Below are 18,302 nucleotides of genomic sequence, written 5' to 3' on the forward strand. Positions count from 1 at the left end.
GGCTCCTTAAAACTGGACCACAAAGGGGCGCTAGCGGAAAAACAGTGCATTTTAAGCATTCTGGGTTAAGGTTTTTAATTAAATAGCCTAATATATTTATAAACTGTAGGTTTGTGAAAATATTCAAGTATTTTATAAGTGTATCTTTTGCCTTTATATTGTTCAAAAGAAGGTTTAAGGCAAAATTCTCAGTAAAATTTAATTCAAATTTAACAAAGAGTTTCTCTTCAGGTTTTACATCTAGAAAAAGAAATGCATATTTACAAGTAAATATTTGACAGATAATATTTTAAATTGTGTGGGATGTAGTACAAGCACAAATAAAAGACAATTATTTAATATTGGAGACACTGTTTTTATAATATAATCCCTGCAACAATGGTCATTTATACCTGAAAATATACAGTGTAGCCAGAGCTGGGTAGCAACTGTATACATGTAATCTGGATTATGTAATTAGATTCCAAAAATTAAGTACTGATAATTTGATTAAATTACATTTTAAAATACTCGTAATCAGACTACAGTTACTTTTATACTGATTACATGATTTCATATTATTCACACAATAGTAATGAATCATTCATCATTTATTGATTCTTCCTAATTCCTCTTTTCCATAATGCTCCTTACTAAAATAGCCTACCGCTAATATACACTCAGAAAAAGAAGAAAGAGCATGTAAAGCACAGGTAAACATATTCTCACCCGTATTTTAACTCTCGCTGCTTCTACGCCAGTCGGCTGCCCTGCTATTGACACCTGAGAGAAAAATACAGAAACAAAGAAATGATTGTACTTCATGATCTTTCTTCATAACATGTGCAGATGTTTATTCCTTTCTCTCATCCTGTAAGAATTTTTGTTAAGCTTAAATAAGACACAGTGCCAGGTCCAGAAACCTGATTTATTACGTTAAATTGTAGTATGTGTGTGGCAGTGTGCCAGTCAAAAAACCTTAATTAAAGTCCAGCTAGTTTTCTTTTTTTGTTCCCATCATTTCATCCCGACACACACACGTTTAATCACGCCCTGCGAGAATTAATCCTGGTTTGGAACCAGGTGATTCGGCCCAGTTCAGAGAGTCCATCTGGTTTGGCTCTGAAGTCGTGTTTGTCCATGCGTGCGCTTGTATACGTTACTAACAATCCAAACTGTCTGCACGCCTCGTCAGACCACTCAGCAGTCTATTTAAACCTGAGAGCCGTCCAACAGCCAATCAGATCCATCATACTCCAAACCGTTCTCATCCTCCAGCCAATACAAACTGCTTCATGTCCCTCAGCCAATAAAATGATTCAGCTAGAGTTCAGCCACTGCTGGATAGTAAATGGAAGAGATTTGCTGTGCTTTTCGCTAAATTTCCACAAAAAAAAATAAACATATTCCCATAGCAAGGATAATTCACACAAAATTACAAATTCTGTCATGTATTCACTCTCATGTCTTTTAAAACCTAAATTTCTTTCATCCATAGAACATAAAAGCCATTACTTTTGCACATTAAAACACCAAAAAGTGCTATAAATTGTTATGACTTGTGCACTATGTTTCTTTTACTTTTTTGTGAGGAAATGTAAGTAATTATTTGCCGGAACTGCATCACGATTGGTCTCAATACATGCAAGAACCAGTTTGAAAAACAAAAGCAACAGAAAGATTTTTCATTTTAGGGTGAACTTTTGCTAAAATAAAAACAAACATCTAGAAAATAGATATGATGTAAAGTGTATGTGTCTGTACCTGGTTGCTCTTCTCCCCCAGGCTGTGCCTATTGGAGTCAGGAAAGTGTATGTGACAGCCCGTCTCTTCCATCACTCGTTTGATGTTATTCCCTCCTTTCCCAATAACATGCGAGTGCTCTGTGTGTGATACGTCCATCTTCAGGGTCACACGATTACTCTATAGGTGCCAAAGGTCATAATTTAGAAAAACAACAGAGCATTCATGGAAATCTATTACAGCTGAATTCAAATCCTTTAATCCTGCTACAAACTCTAAGAAGATTGCATTCAGATACACTACCACTTAAAAGTTTGGGGTCAGAAAGATTTTTATAAAAGAAATGACTACTTCAATTCATCAAGAGTGGGGGGGGGGTTATAGAAATTAATACTTTTATTTAGCAAGGATGCTTTACATTGATCAAAAAATATGATAAAGAGATTTATAATGTTACAAAAGATTTATATTTCAGATAAATGACATTCTTCTGAATTTTCTATTCATAAGTTTTTAATAAATGTTTTTTGAGCAGCAAATCAGGATATTAGAATGATTTCTGAAGGATCATGTGACTGGAGTAATGATGCTAAAATTACAACTTTGAAGTCACAGGAATAAATTACATTTTTAAATATTTTCAAATAGAAAACAGTTATTTTAAATAGTAAAAATATTTTACAGTGTTACTGTTTTTGCAGTACTTTGAATCAAATAAATGCAGGCTTGGTGAGCAGAAGAGACTTCTTCAAAAACCTTTGGCTGGTTTTTCAAAGACTTAAGATCTTCCATGTAAATGTGTATTTTCAATTTCTACAGCCTGGTTAGTTCTGCCTTAAATCTTACTTGCCAAACATTTCTCTCCACGTAACTATAACATTACATATGAAGAGTTTGGTTCCAAAATGCAATTAATCCATTTTGATTAATTTGTAAAATGTGTTTTCTTTACCAAGAAAGTAGCAAGAAGAAAAAAACTATTTTCTGTTTCAAACTTTCACATAGCATCTCAACTTTATAATAAAATAAAAAAAAAAAATAAAATCCATGATTTTATTTTCAAAGATTTATTATAAAATTTTATACTATTTTTGTCCAAAAATGCAATAAATCCACCGAATCAATATGAAAGTTATTTTTCATATTGAAACTGATGAAAATACACAACATAGTAAGTTGATCCACATATGACAGCCTCTGAACTTGGTCAATACTAATTATATTATATCATAATCAATACTTATACACAGGCACTGGAATAAATATACATCCATCAGTCATCGCTTCCAAAATGAATTCAACGGGTCATCTTGTTTTCTATAAATTAATTACAACAATAATAGATGATCTATGGCTCTGTGTAATAAATGTCGATCCATCTAAAAACACGTGATGGAGATTTACCGGTACTATTAATCACAGAACAAAGTACAAAGTAGAGAAGTAAAACTAAACGGAGTGTATTCAAAGTGCCGCCATTACTGTCCAGAGTGCATGGAATGGTGCACTGTGATTGGTTGATACTGTTTACAGTTCGTGGAATGGTGCGCTCTGATTGGTTGAGCGGATGTATCGCATTCTGCAAAAAAGGGAGACTGGCGCTTGTCGCAGTTTGGAAAAAAAGGGAGGAAACATGACCTAATAATAAAATGCGAATAACGCATTTTGCGTAAAATTAAAAATTTACTTTTCAATAACCACCAGAAACAATACTGATTTTGGTGGAAACTCAATTTAAAAAAAAAAGGCATTTATCACGTTTTGGAACCAAACTCTTCATATAATGTACTGATTGGCTGTGTCATATTTCATAGCATATTTTCTAGACATTTTTCCAGATTTATTCTTAAAACAAGAAATATTTATGCTTAAAACAGGAAAAAGAATATTTCTCGGTGGAGTAAGAAAAATAAGCATTCTCTCACAAATTCTTATACAATTCAACTTTTAAAGATGTTTAGATTTTATTCTGAAAAATAAAATATACTGGTTTAGATGAGCAGGTTTTTGTAGCAAACCCATACAGACCAGACTTTTCCATGACATTCATAAGCTTAACAGTTACCTTTGTGTCAAGAACAGACATTATTTTCTCTTTTGCCTCTCGCACATCTTCCCTTTTTCCGCTGACCTTAATATGTGGATCTGTGAGAAGGAGAGGAAGAAAGCAGATGAGTACAGGACAAGAGAACAAAGTCATACATTAATAAAGATGCTTACATTCAGTTTGATGAAATCAACTACAACTGCGGTCTCAACACCAGTGGTTTCAAGAGTTTCAAACACTTTTGTCTGTCAGTTCACCACATAGACAACCCCCTTACATACATCATGAGAAAGAAAGTTGTTTTACTGCTACTCTCTAAAAATAGCTTGTGTAATGTAGCTTCTTGGAATTCTGTTTTTCTCTACACATATTCTCTGACTGTCTCACTCTCCCTAAAACACTCCCACGAACTTCAGGATTGGGCCTAGAGGAGCAGAGGGGAAATCAAACAGGAAGGATCACTGTCTTAGTCACACACACACACACACACACAAAGTACATTTTTATCGGGGGAGGTATTAGAGTAACACCAGTAGGGGTCTCCTTGTCCAGCCCACAACACTATCCTCTTCCTGCCATGTGGTAGTCATCAACTCCAGCACGTGTGTGTGTGTGGGGTTGCATGTGTGGCCAGCATGTTTATGAATGGAGAACGTCTATGCATGTCTTTGAGGAATGTAATAGTTCATGCGTGCATATATGAGGTTAAGATATCAAGGCCAATGTCTGTCTTTCATTTGAAGTGCCCAACATATAGATGAGACTGAGCTGGTATATGCATATAAAATACACACACATAGAGGGATTTTTTTTGTTTTTTGCTGATGAAGCATCATGAATGTTAGTATCTTGTACACGGCTTCAATCAAGTCATTTATTTCTGTTCTCAACCAAACTGTCTGGCCTTTCTGCACACCAGTTGAGAGTGATTTTTTTTGTCCGACAGACAGCCTAATTTAAAAGTGCTTTACTGACTCACACAGGACAGAGTGGAACAGAAATCTCTCGGATTGATAACATCTGTTACAGAGGCTGAAAAACGAAAGAAGGAACAAATAGAGAGAAAATGAGAAAACCGTTTGAGACCAGGCAGAGTAAAATATAGTTTAGAATGTGAGTCACAAACACTGACCATTATTTACAACAAGATGAAGAGGGGACTTTAAAGAAGATACAGAAAGCATGAAAAAAACAAAAACAAAGAAAAGAGAGATCTTAGGCTCACCATCAAGAAGAACATATGAGAGGGAAAAGATTGACTGATTCTGAATAAACTGTGCTAAATGACTGTTGAGCAACATGGTATTTTAAGGTCAGAAACAAAAAAAAAAAAACAGAATGATATGTACATTTAAATTTTTTGAATTTACAACGAGTTACCAAAAAAAGATCTGTATTAACTGATTTTAGCAGGTGCAAGGCATGCACTCAGTATTTTTGTTTGTTTGTTGCACTAGACAATATGGCAGCTGGACTTACCGGCATGAATATTGCATCAGACAAAAATGAAAAATTGCAGTTACCAATATCATTTTAGAAATGTTGAAAACAAGTCAGCCATGATCAATTTAGATGAGTGATTTGGCTGGGTGACCCGCACCCTGTGAACTTAATCAGCATGAGCCTACTGATAGGACTGTCTTCATCTTATGAGGGTTACGTGATTTTAAGCAGGATTATTATTATGATTAATTTCTTTAGGGGTTTTAAATAGAAAAATGACTGAGTGTAAGGAGATCCGAACCTCATAAAACACACTCTTTGAGTCTTTCAGTCACGGGGCAATGAGCCATATACACAAAAATATGTGCAAACATCTACAGTCAAATAGATAAGCACAAAAACAGATTCATGAAATATTAGCCTCAAAAGAACATTCATATGTACATTCATCATCAGTTACATGGAAAAGCACAAATTAAGAGCCTGTCATCTTTTGAAAGAGACTTATGAGATTTACAGCAATCTGGCCTCTGTCTTTTAAACTCATAAGGAACATTAAAGGTAGCAAAAAACACTAAATTCTTTTAAGACTACTAATCCATCCAGTTTCATGTCACTCTTCACCCACACTAGATTCAGTTGTGTTTAGTGTTGCCAGATCCTCTCACATTAATCATTTAGGAAAAAGCCTTAAGGGCCTGATTATGTTCTATGGCTTTTGAAAGCCAACATTTTGGTATGAACTATTGCCACAGAAACTTGCTCCACCTAATCTCCTCTACAAAATCAGATGCTAATTAACATTTCCGTTTTATATACACCACCATTTAAACATTTGGCTCTGAATTTTTTTTATGTTGCTGAAAGAAGTCTCTTAGGCCCACCAAGCCTGCATTTATTTGATCAAAAATATAGTAGAACTGTGATTATAAGAAATATTATTACAAACTGAAATATGTTTTCTATTTTAATATATTTTGATGTCAAAGCTGAATTTTCAGCAGTCATTACTGGTTTTCAGTGTCACATGATCCTTCAGAAATCAAACTAATATGCTGATTTGATATTCAAGAAACATTTCTTATTAGTGCTATCAAAATGATTAATCATGATTAATCACATCCAAAATAAGTTTTTGTTTACATTATGTGTGCATATTGTCAATTTATTATTCATTTGTCAATTTATATATATATATAATATATATATATATATATATATATATATATATATATATATATATATATATATATATATATATATATACATATATATACATATACATATATACATACATACATATATACATACATAATAACTATATACAGTACACACACATATATTATGTAAACAAAAACATTTATTTTGGATGTGATTAATCGTTTGACGGTACCAATTTTATTATCAATGTATGTATGAAATTCTTTCTTCTGTGGAACATAAAACAAAAATAATTTTTAAAAAAGTTTTTTGTCCATATTAGGAAAGCTATTGCGGTCCAATATGTACTCACTGAACAAAAAAAAAAGGTATTTGTCAATATATCTGTATTCCACATATAAAAGAAAGTCATACAGGTTTAGGAACAACATGAACGTGAGTAAATGACAGAATTTTCATCTTTAACATGAACTACCTTTATAAAGCTGTGAGACAGACAAAGACAAACTGAGAAAGAAAGCATACAACTCAATTTTCCATCAGAGGCAGCCGCTTGTGAGCAGACTGTAGGTTTGCATAGTACACTACCACAGTGACTTCTGCCATAACTAGTCATAACTTGTTTGTGTGTTGCGTATACCTTTTTTGGACTTTGCTCCAATCTTCAGTTTGGACGGCCAGGCGATCTGAGTGTTGGTTTCATCCATGACCTTAAACACAAAAACCACTGGCATAAGTGGATGCAAATGCATGTTAATCCAAGTATGAATTCAAAGACACATAAGCCTGCTACAATAATATTAGCAAATCCATGTTTGGTCGATTTGGTTCTCAAAACACAAACACACAAGAACTCATATTTCACTTATGCTAAAATATTCTCACTGATAGAAATGTTCAGGCTGTTTCAATAGAAGTCTTACAATCATCTCTCTGGCTAAAACATGCCCCACTTTCTCATTCTCACACACATATACACACAGCTGGCTCAAAAACCCGTGAAACATGTAACAGCCAGTTGGCAGAGAGTCTTTGACAGGCCTAGTCTGCTAACCAGTAGCATATGTGAAGGAAAAGAGAGAGAAAACAAGAATGGTAATGTGTTTTGTGTGCATATAAAATACACAAAAGAGAAACTTATGGTAATTTGCAGCTACATGAATACACAGGTTCAATGTATATTAAAACTCTGCCGTGATTTTGCCTGGAGCTCAATCCTCCTCTGCAAGAAGGCAGAGCTCTTCACTATTTTTAGTGGTTTTGTCTTTCATGTAAATTCATTTTTTAGAGCAAACCACAACTTTGGCAACACACTCCTTTGTCTCTATAGAAAACAGATTTCTGTTCCCGTTTTGTGGCACACTTTCTATCTTCTTCCCTATAAAACCTCTCGGCTTTCATGGTCAGCGAGGCTTTACTGTACAGAAGTTCTCATGAGAAGTTTTGGCAACAAACCCAATTTCTTTCAGGAAAAAAAATATCAGAGCATGAAACTACAGCAAATTAAAAAAAAAAAAAAATCCCATATGACCTTTAGAAGAATTTCATCCTCTGGGCTAATACTAACTAGAATTACATTTATTTTAGTTAAACATGACACAGATTTGCACCTGCCTGTGTCTGACAGATTGACTGAATAAAACAAGTAGTCATTTAGCGTCATCTCTACAGAGAAGCTTGGATAAGATGGCCAGCAGTGAGTGATCATGACAGTTATGGTCATGCAGTGTAAATACTTCAGTATTTCACTTATTGCTTGTTTACAGCCCAGGCTGCACGTGCTTGTTCATAAACTGGAAACATTCAGTCCCGCATGCTCTGCTAAATTTTACGGCCCGTACGGTTCCAGGTTTCATTAGTCTTGGATCTGTGGTTCAACAGCGGGCTTCAGTTTATATATTGTTTTGACACCCTAAAGGACAAAAAACATGAGAACATTTTTTTTTTTAACTTTAGGGAACATGTTTATTAATCTCCCCAGATCTTCTTAAGTCTGTAAATCATACGCACAGCTGTGACGCATCCTGTGATTTAGATTTGTGAAATTATGGCTTGGAAACAGCAAAGTTTAGCAAGGCTACAATAAAACAACAATCTACACACCCTTTCTACAGTGAGCCTGAATCAAGTTTCCTTCCATGTTATAACAAGCAAAACTTTACAAACTTTTAAAACAAGGAAAAACAACTTTCCCAAAATGCACATCAGCAATTACACATTTTTTAAAAGAGTCCAAAATTCATGCTTTGTTCTCAATCCTTCTGCATATGTGATTAAAAAACTACATTTTATGTTTACTGAACTGTGTTTTTATGTACTGAAAACATAAGTATTTTAATTTTTTGCACATACTGTACCATTCTGCTGATTTGAATGACACCAATGTCACAACATGTAACAAGCAAAATTGCATTAACTATACACATATTTTTGGCATCTCAAAAAAATAGAATACCGTGAATCTTTTTTTTTAAACTTATTTCAAAAAGTGAAACTTTCATATATTCTAGATTCATTACATATAAAGTAAAACATTTAAAAAAAAAAAAAAAAATTATTAGAGCTTACAGCTCATGAAAGTCAAAAATCCAGTATCTCAAAATATTAGAATATTTACATTTGAGTTTCATTAAATGACCATCCCTGTAATATAAATTCCGGATATCTCTTGTTCTATGAAACCACGATAATGGGGAAGACTACTGACTTGGCAATGGTCCAGAAGACAATCATTGACCCTCCACAGAAGGTCATTACTAAAAGGGGTGGCTGTTCACAGAGTGCTGTATCAAAGCATATTAAGTTGACTGGAAGGAAGAAACTGGATAGGAAAAGGTGCACAAGCAACAGGGATGACTGCAATCTTGAGAATACTGTCAAGCAAAGCCGATTTAAACACTTGGGAGAGCTTCACAAGGAGTGGAGTAAAGCTGGAGTCAGAGCATCAAGAGTCACCACGCTCAGACGTCTTCAGGAAAAGGGCTACTAAGCCACTTCTGAAACACAAACAACATCAGAAGCATCTTACCTGGGGGCTAAGGAGAAAAAGAACTGGACTGTTGCTCAGTGACCCAAAGTTCTCTTAGCAGATAAAAGTAAATTTTGCATTTCATTTGGAAATCAAGGTCTGGAGGCAGACTGGAGAGGGAACAATCCACATGCTCGAAAGTCCAGTGTGAAGTTTCTGAAGTCAGTGATATTTGGGGTGCTGTGACGTCTGCTGGTTTTGTCTATTGTATTTTATCAATTGTAAGTCAATGCAATTTCTTTTTGGAGCACTTTTGCTGTCATCTTTGACAGGCTTTATTTGCTGAGTTCCTTTTCCAGTGTTTAGCACCTGCCCACAGTGGTTTGCTGACCATGATGTGTTGCTTGATTGTGTGACCTGAACCCCAAATGGAGTCTATGGGATATTTTCAAGAGAAGATGAGAAACAGTATGCAACAATACAGACAAGCTGAAGGCTAAACAGTGCCTCAGCAGTGCCACAGGCTGATCGCACCCATGCCACACCTCAGTCTGAGTCATTTGTGCTTAAAGAGCCCCGACCAAGTATTGAGTGCATAAATTAAATATATAATTTATATATATATATTTTTTTGATCGATCTTCCAATATTTTGTGATTTTAAGAGGCACCTATATGTACGCACACACATATAGGTGCGTACAGTAAAAACAGTAATATTGTGAAAAAAAATTACAATTTAAAATAAAAAAAAATTATTCTAATATATTTTACAATTTAATTTTTAAATCCTCTGTATTACTATCTATTGCACAAAACATCAGTCACTTGCACACACTAGAAACAAGACTTGTAAGCTAAACACGAAGTAACTTTATTATAGCAGCAATAGGAAAAGTAATTCTGTAATATTTGCTACATTCTCTTCAGTTTAGTTTTAATATGGTGTTTCTGTTAAGACATGTTAATGTCAGAGCACTCTACACTGATGACCTTGAACCAAGCGAAGACACAATCAAACATGCCTGAAGGAAACCCGAACATTTCAGATGGCATGAAAAGGTGAACAGTTTGTCCAGGCAGAGCGCCAGTTCCCATTTCCATTCTGTGTGTTTGCGTTGTGCTGCCGTGCTGCTGTGCGTTCTATAGGTCTTTATTCCCGACCTGCTCTCACTTTCTCTCTTGACTGCTTTCTTTGGCTCCAATCTGCAGATGAGAGAGATTTCTGACAGACCACACAGCAGTTTTGGGGTTTGTGGTTTATTTTTGTGACGGACCAGCACATACCTCTCAAATGGGTCAGACGATTTCAGAAAAATTGGGTTAACTATACATTTGAAAATGTCCTTTTCTTTTCCCCCACACCCAATAGCATCCTGTCACAGAAATGTATACACTCACCATTAAAAGGAGAGAAAGTTTAAAAAGGCAGTGACTTCAAAGTACCGGAGTCACACAAACTGTGATCTTCATTAAGTCATTAAAAATGGGCACCGTGATGGAGAACAGAGTGTTTATACTTGACAAATGATGTGCATGAGAGAGTGGATGTGCAAGAGCATGTGTATAGAGATCTGCTTCCTGTTTCCTTTGTTGATTCAGCTGAGGAGCACTTAGAAGAACGAGCGAAGAAAAGAGGCGTGAGGAGGAGAAAAGGAGGGAAACGGAACGAGGGAAGGAGAAAGGGCTGGGAAACAATAAAATTAATCCATTACAAACTCTGTCTATAGTATATTAAAGGGGTCATATGATGCTGCTAAAAAGAACATTATCTTGTGTAAGAATATCTCTTTGGATTTGAGACTTTAGTCTTTGCAACTTCACATATCTTCTTCATTCACCAAGAGCTTGTAACACTCCAAAGAGAAAGGAAAATTTGAAATCGCATCATATGACCCCTTTAACTACTCCATAATATGAGATGATAGGAACTCAAGGGATACGCCACCCAAAAATGAAACTTCTGTCATCATTTACTCAAATTGATCAAAAGTGACAGAAGACATTTAAAACAGTTTCCACAAAAATATATTAAGCAGCACAACTATTTTCAACGTTGATAATAATAAGACATAAGCAGCAAATCAGCATATTATATTACATAAAAACAAATATACAAATAAAAAACTTTTAATTACCATTTGTAATAGTATTACTGTATCAAAGGAATAAATTACTTTTTACAATATACTAAAATAAAAAAATCTATTTTATTATCATTATTTTATTTTAACTAATTTATTTAAAATTGTGTTATTTCATTTTTACACACATATATATAATGTGTTTTTAACTATACTGTGTGTATATATATATATATATATATGTGAAAAACAAAGAAAAAACAAAAGAAAAGAAATAAAAACTATGGCTGCAGTATAATGTTGTTTATTTTTAAATTTTTTTGAGTAACTTTTGAGAAAATGTTGAGGAATTGTGTGAAACAATGGTAAAACAACAGTGAAGAAATTGGAAGAGACTACCGCTGTGGTGATGTTCAAGATAATAATAATGATAAAGATATGGAAACAGAGACAAAAAGAATGGCTGAAAAGCAAGAATGAGCAACAGGCATAATTCCAACCCTTTCACGGCAGGGAAGGAAAACTCAGCAAAAGGTTTAATCACTGAAATGATGACTCTCTACTGCCTGCCTCCCAGAAAACCCATGTCACCACTATCAAAAAACCATCAGACTTTTGTCTTTCTCTCTCTCCATTTATCTTTACTAGTGGCTGATTCTCAGAAGATTAAAACATGGACTGTGTCAGACAGAACAAAACAGTACAAAATTACAAAAAAAAGACATCACAATCATTTAGGCAAAAGTAGATGAGACACAGAAATTCCAGTTCTTACACACTGAATGTTAACATGAAATTAAAATTCTATTAATTCCTTATCTATTTTCTAAATATATATATATATATATATATATATATATATATATATATATATATATATATATATATATATATATATATATATATATATATACAATATATTATTATTATGATGATGATGACAATAATAATAAATCTGTACATGTGTTACTTTTTTGGAAGCTCATCATTTTTTTATCAAAATGTCTTGATAGTTTAGTGAAGAAGAAAAGATCTGTTGCTACTCCAGTTTCATTACCATTTCATGTAAACTAAAAAAAAAGTCAAATACACATAAAATAATCTGCAAACAGCTGCAAACAACTAAGACAGAGAGCTCTGCATCTGTATTGTTTATATATCATACATGAAGGGCTGAATCATCAAATCTGCTGTAATTTAATCTCTTAACAAAGATGAATACAAGAAAATATATTCAGAGGCATAAAAATGTCTAAATGTACCACTCTGAACTGCCTGAGAACTGGCATTCACTAAAAAAGATAACCACAAAGGCCTTCTGGATCAACCATGGAAAGACAGCAATAGTGCAAGTGAGGACAGAAAACAGTGATCATATCAATACTGCAACCAGAGAAGCGCTGTTCATAGACTACACACAAACCACAATCATCTGAGCCAAACCAAGGACATTTTGACAATTTCACTGGCCCTTGTTATCTCTGTTTATTAGAAACCTAAGCAGGGATAATTGTTTGGATCAAATCAATCAAACTTCTGAATTGGCTCCTTCATCTAGCATCTTTGGTTAGATTTACTGTGTGTTTGAAGAACACACCACAAACTCTCTCTCTCTCTCTCTCTCTCTCTCTCTCTCACACACACACACACACACACACACACACACACAACGCTGGAGAGAGCAGCATGCTACTGGAATATGGATGATAGATGTGAAAGAGTTTGTGTGTTCAAAATCTACAGAGTGTGATGCTGGAGATGGGAGATCTACTTCCATCCTGCTTTGAAACTAATGCTGAAATTGCTCACAACAACCAAGTTCTAATCATTTAAAAATAATACAGTGAAGCTTAAACTGCTGGCGCACCAAACAATGTATATACAGATAAAGTGGGACATCAAGACATCAAAAACTACTGTTTAGAATTTTAGGGTAAGTGAGATTTTCAAATGTGTTTGAAAGATGTCTCTTACGCTCACCAAGGCTGCATTTATCTGATTAAAAAATCAAGTAAAAACATTAATACTGTGAAATATTATTACAATTTAAAATAACTGTTTTCTATTATAACATGTTTTCAAATGTAATCTATTTCTGGCAAAGCTGAATTATACTCCAGTCTTTAGTGTCACAGTCACTGTCACTTTTAAATAAAATATTTTAAATATTTTAAAAAATGATTTCTAATAAAAGTATTGATTTCTTTTTAAAAAGTGAAATCTTACTGACCCCAAAGTCAATAAATAAATAAATATATAAAGTATGTAAATTCTTACCTTCTGAAAAAAATCCTCTCCTCCATTTATCCTCCCCTCACTGGCCGCTATGTGAGAGAAAGAGAGAGACATTTACATTACCATTAGCAAGAGACACTTTTATTTTACAATTATTTCTGTTCACTAAAATGTTTAACTTCCTAAACGAATGATATTTAAGCAATAAGGTGTGAGAAGCCATGCTATATTTGAATGGATAACATTTTAAGGTTGCTGTCAGGGACAATATTAAAGATTTAATGCCAGATTCACATACTCAAGATGTATTTAAAGACAACCACAAAACACACACATATAAGAATCAGACAGCATTCTCACAACTTGCTGAAACTAAATGCATTTCATATGTCAGGCACATGCTTGTCTATTACACGTGCAAGCAGCTGTATGCAAGCTCAGACTCATGCACTTAAGTTATAGATGACAAAAAACAGTTCATAAATCTTAATAAACACACTCACAGAATCCCACACAGGGTATGATGCTTGCATATGACTTATACATGTACAGCATGTGTCAAAACAGCTCTTTGACACTAGAAAAGGTCCATTTAAACTAGTACAATGATCTAAATCATTTTTCCAGCCATTATCAGACTTAAGATCACTCAAATATGAAATTAAAGTGTGACGTTGAAAAAGGAAAACATGCAAAGACTCCCAATCAGGTGTGATGAAAACACTGGGTTCACAGGAAAATCTAAGAATTTGTTTGCTTTGGTGGGACGCTGGGTCTCCAGATGTTTGGTTGAGATTGTCCTATCACATAAAATGAAACATTCTCGCATATGTGTATACATAGAGGGCGATTCATCTAATAGAGCCAAGCCCTCTCCTGCTTTACCTTTAAAGTTGAAATATGGATTTCATTGAGAGGTCAGAACAACAAACCCCAAAATGGGAGGAAATAAACGATTTGGAAATGGGACAATCTTGTCATCTAAACTTTTTAATGACCCTAAAATCACAAAAAAAAAACACATCCACCCATCTCTCCATGAAATTCACTTCATTTCCAGATCCAAACAAGGAGAGGAAGAGCTACAATTACAAGAAGTGCCCATCTCATTACACCAAAGTTTGGTTTGATTTGAACCCTTATCAACAAGTCATTCTCATAAAAAAAAAAAAAAAAAATGGTAACAAAACAAATCCTCACAATTTCTCAAAATAAAAAAAAAGAAATATACACACAATTACTAAAACTTCTTAAAGACTAAAATTTGATAGACAGAGAAGTGGTTTCATCTTTGATACATTTTATATGCATTTAAGCAGAAACACTTATGATTTTATTATCACAATAAAAAATAAATAAATCAATTAGATAGATAGACAGATACCACTTCACACTTTAAATCACAATCAACCAAACACAAAACTTTAATAGATAGATAGATAGATAGATAGATAGATAGATAGATAGATAGATAGTCAGAAAACCACTTCACAATTTAAGTCACAATCAATCACACTTTAAATGTGATTAGTCACATCACTGACTTTTCTTGCCAATCACATCACTGTAGCTCACACAAGTCTGATTTTGGGTGAAGTGAGGACAGAGGAAGACTGAGTTCACTCTCTGAAGTTGTGAAATCAGTGAGAGCTCACTTCACATCTCTCCTATCAGATGCTGTAAATTGAATCAACAGTTTCGTGAGATGTTTGGATGATGTCGTATCTCTGTAGCACGGATACATATGTGCTCATTCATCTGTAATGAGTACAGCATGCAACAGATTAACACCTCTGAACTAAACCTGTCCCCGCTACTCACACACTAGCACATAAATGCTTATAATTCTGTTAAATTCAAAAATGTTACTTCAAAATACTCTTGATACTCTTTTTCTCATACTCACAAAAACAACTGAAACACATCCAGTAGAAAACATGTACATACTCAAGCTCACACAGAGACAAATATGAAAATAGCAAGCCTCAAACCAGACAGAATGTTAAATGCAGCGTGTGTGTGTGTGTGTGTGTGTTGATTTCAGGCTTTTCATGTGCTCTATTTAGGATGTGGGTCAGAAAAACTCCACAGCTTTTGAGTTTCTGAAAGATACTGCTTCACACACACGTCCAGAGTAGATGTTTGATTATAGCACAGCTCCTGTAAACTATGTGTGTGTTAGGAATGTGATGAATAAGCGAGTGTAAGAACAAAACTATATAATTTGAGTGCATTTCTCCTGGATAATCCTGGAACTTCCCTTCGACTCCAGAGCTCAGTGAGTGGGCGAGACATCACAGAAACTTACCCATGACCAGCATCTGGATTCAAATCTTATTCTTCACTATTAAGATTTGAAGCCATCTGTTCTGAAGTGATGTCACAACCTAAACTAAGATGCCGCTTTTTTAAAATGTTATATTTATCAAAGACTTCCACAAAAACACAAATGTTTTTAACATTGACAAAAAAAAAAAACTAATTTCCTTCATCACCAAATCAGCATAATAGAATGATTTCTGAAGTATCATGTGAAACTGAAAAAATAAAGGCTGCTATGCAGGGTTGCTATCACTGGAATAAATTGCATTTCAAAATACATGAAAATTGAAATCAGCTATATTAAAATGTAATAACGTTTCACAGTGTATTCTTCCTTTATTATTATTTTTTTTTTAACATATAAATGCAGCCTTGATGAGCAGAAGAGACTTCTTTCAAAAATCTTACCAAACTTTTTGTAGTTCATGGTGTTATGTGATTGGTTACATCAACCTCTTATGACAGGAAAAATAAATCACGCTACACATAATCACAACCCTGTCAATGCCCAAACAAAATTACTTAGCTACTTGTGCAAATGATTCAGAGCTTTTATCTTCTCAGACAGTTTATGTGCCATGTCAAAACTTGAGATTACACACACATCCCGCTGACACATCTATGGCAGACTGGTTGTACAATCTCCTGTAACATTTTCTTTTGCAACTTCTGAAAGCAAGCAGTCTGTATGAAAGGAAACTCAAAATGTAGAGCTCAAGTGAAACATCTGGTTGTGGGAAACTAACACTTAGGCCCGAATGCCTCTCAAAAACAATGCTTACCACCACTAAAAGGTCGGCACAAGTCTGTGAAACTATTTAACATACGATGGAAAAATAGGGCAATAATCAAGCAATATGAACTGCAGAACTATTTGGGATTATAAATTACAGATGTGCTGAAGACACACTCACGACCTCTCCAAAGGTACTGAGTGAAAAGGATTTGTCTGTAATGTGATTTAAATAATGTGAATCTCATCTCTCCATGACAATAAGGAACTGTATCCCTGTCTGACAGGTTATGAACACAGATGAGTTTTCAGCCAAACTAAAACTCTCCCAACATTTGGAGTATGTCTGCCAAACACTCATCTTAGTAATCCAATACATCAGTTCTTTAAGATTTATTACTCAAGTCTGAAGTATTTCGTAAAAACAACGTAAAACCTGATGTATTAAACCCAAAAAATAGATTTATATTTGTAAACATACAAACAGAAGTCTACTTGGAAGAAAACTGCAGCAATATTGGCAGTGTAGGCATTTATAGCACTAGTAAAAAATGGCCTGCCAGTTGAAACTGACAAAAATGAATAAAACAATATAAAAATAAATAAAAAATCAGCATATTGTTGTTGCATCTGTCAAACCATAAAACTCTTGTTACCAAGACAACACTACTTCAAAATTAATTTTAATACTACAACATGTGATTTATAATTCGTAAATACACATCTATATCTGATATATTGATTTATTGCTCAAATTTCTAAATTAAGACACAAGTGTGCCTTTAATATTCAAACTGTACATGTATGCACATAAAAAATCTAAATCCAAGGCTAAAGACCTGTGTTTCCCTGGCAACAGTGTGCTGAGCCATGAGCACATTCCCAAAACACAACGCACTTCCTGTTGCTTCACTCACCAACCCAGACACATGCAGCACGTTAAGAATCATGCAGTGAACATGTACCCAGACTAAATTAGTCAATAAATAAAACCCACGTCAGAAAACACTCTGCACGCGTAAGAAAATTAATAAAACACACCGCACACGTTTCTTGGTATCAAGCCTGACCCACAAACACATTCACACACAAAAAACAGAATGAAATGGAAAATTACTCAACCTCAGGTCATCCAAGCTGTTGAGGAGTTTATGTCCATAATTGGAACAGATTTGGAGAAATGTATCATTGCATCATTTGCTCACCAGTAAATACTCTGCAGTGAATGGGTGCCGTCAGCATGACAATCCAAACAGCTAATAAAAACATCACAATAACACACAAGTAATCCACACAACTCCAGTCCATCAATGAATGTCTTGTGAAGTGAAAAGCTGTGTGTTTATAAGAAACAAATCCATCGTTAAAGTGTTTTAACATTAAACTGTGACTTCTGGACAAAATAAGAATCCATAATCAATCATAACATTTCCTCTGGTGAAAGAGTCTAGCTTCTGTTGTCCTCTCACATTAAAATCCACCAACATTGGATTGTTTTTGCTTGTAAACAGTGCTTGATCTGTGCATATTTCTCTCCTGATTCAGACCTTTTCACTGGAGAAAGCAATATTATAAACAGAGGACTTGT

General features: G+C 34.4%; 1 protein-coding gene across 1 annotated transcript in view; it reads right to left on the minus strand.

Moving 5' to 3' along the window:
• LOC109080364 (protein bicaudal C homolog 1-B-like) overlaps positions 1-18,302 on the minus strand; it is a 32,936-nt gene that overhangs the window by 10,737 nt on the left and 3,897 nt on the right. The window contains 5 exon segments of the mRNA XM_042743107.1: positions 709-762; positions 1,744-1,902; positions 3,788-3,867; positions 7,014-7,083; positions 13,702-13,748. Of these exon segments, the coding sequence (XP_042599041.1) occupies positions 709-762; positions 1,744-1,902; positions 3,788-3,867; positions 7,014-7,083; positions 13,702-13,748 (410 nt within the window).

The sequence above is a fragment of the Cyprinus carpio genome, chromosome B17, assembly GCF_018340385.1.
Source record: "Cyprinus carpio isolate SPL01 chromosome B17, ASM1834038v1, whole genome shotgun sequence".
NCBI classification, from domain to species: domain Eukaryota; kingdom Metazoa; phylum Chordata; class Actinopteri; order Cypriniformes; family Cyprinidae; genus Cyprinus; species Cyprinus carpio.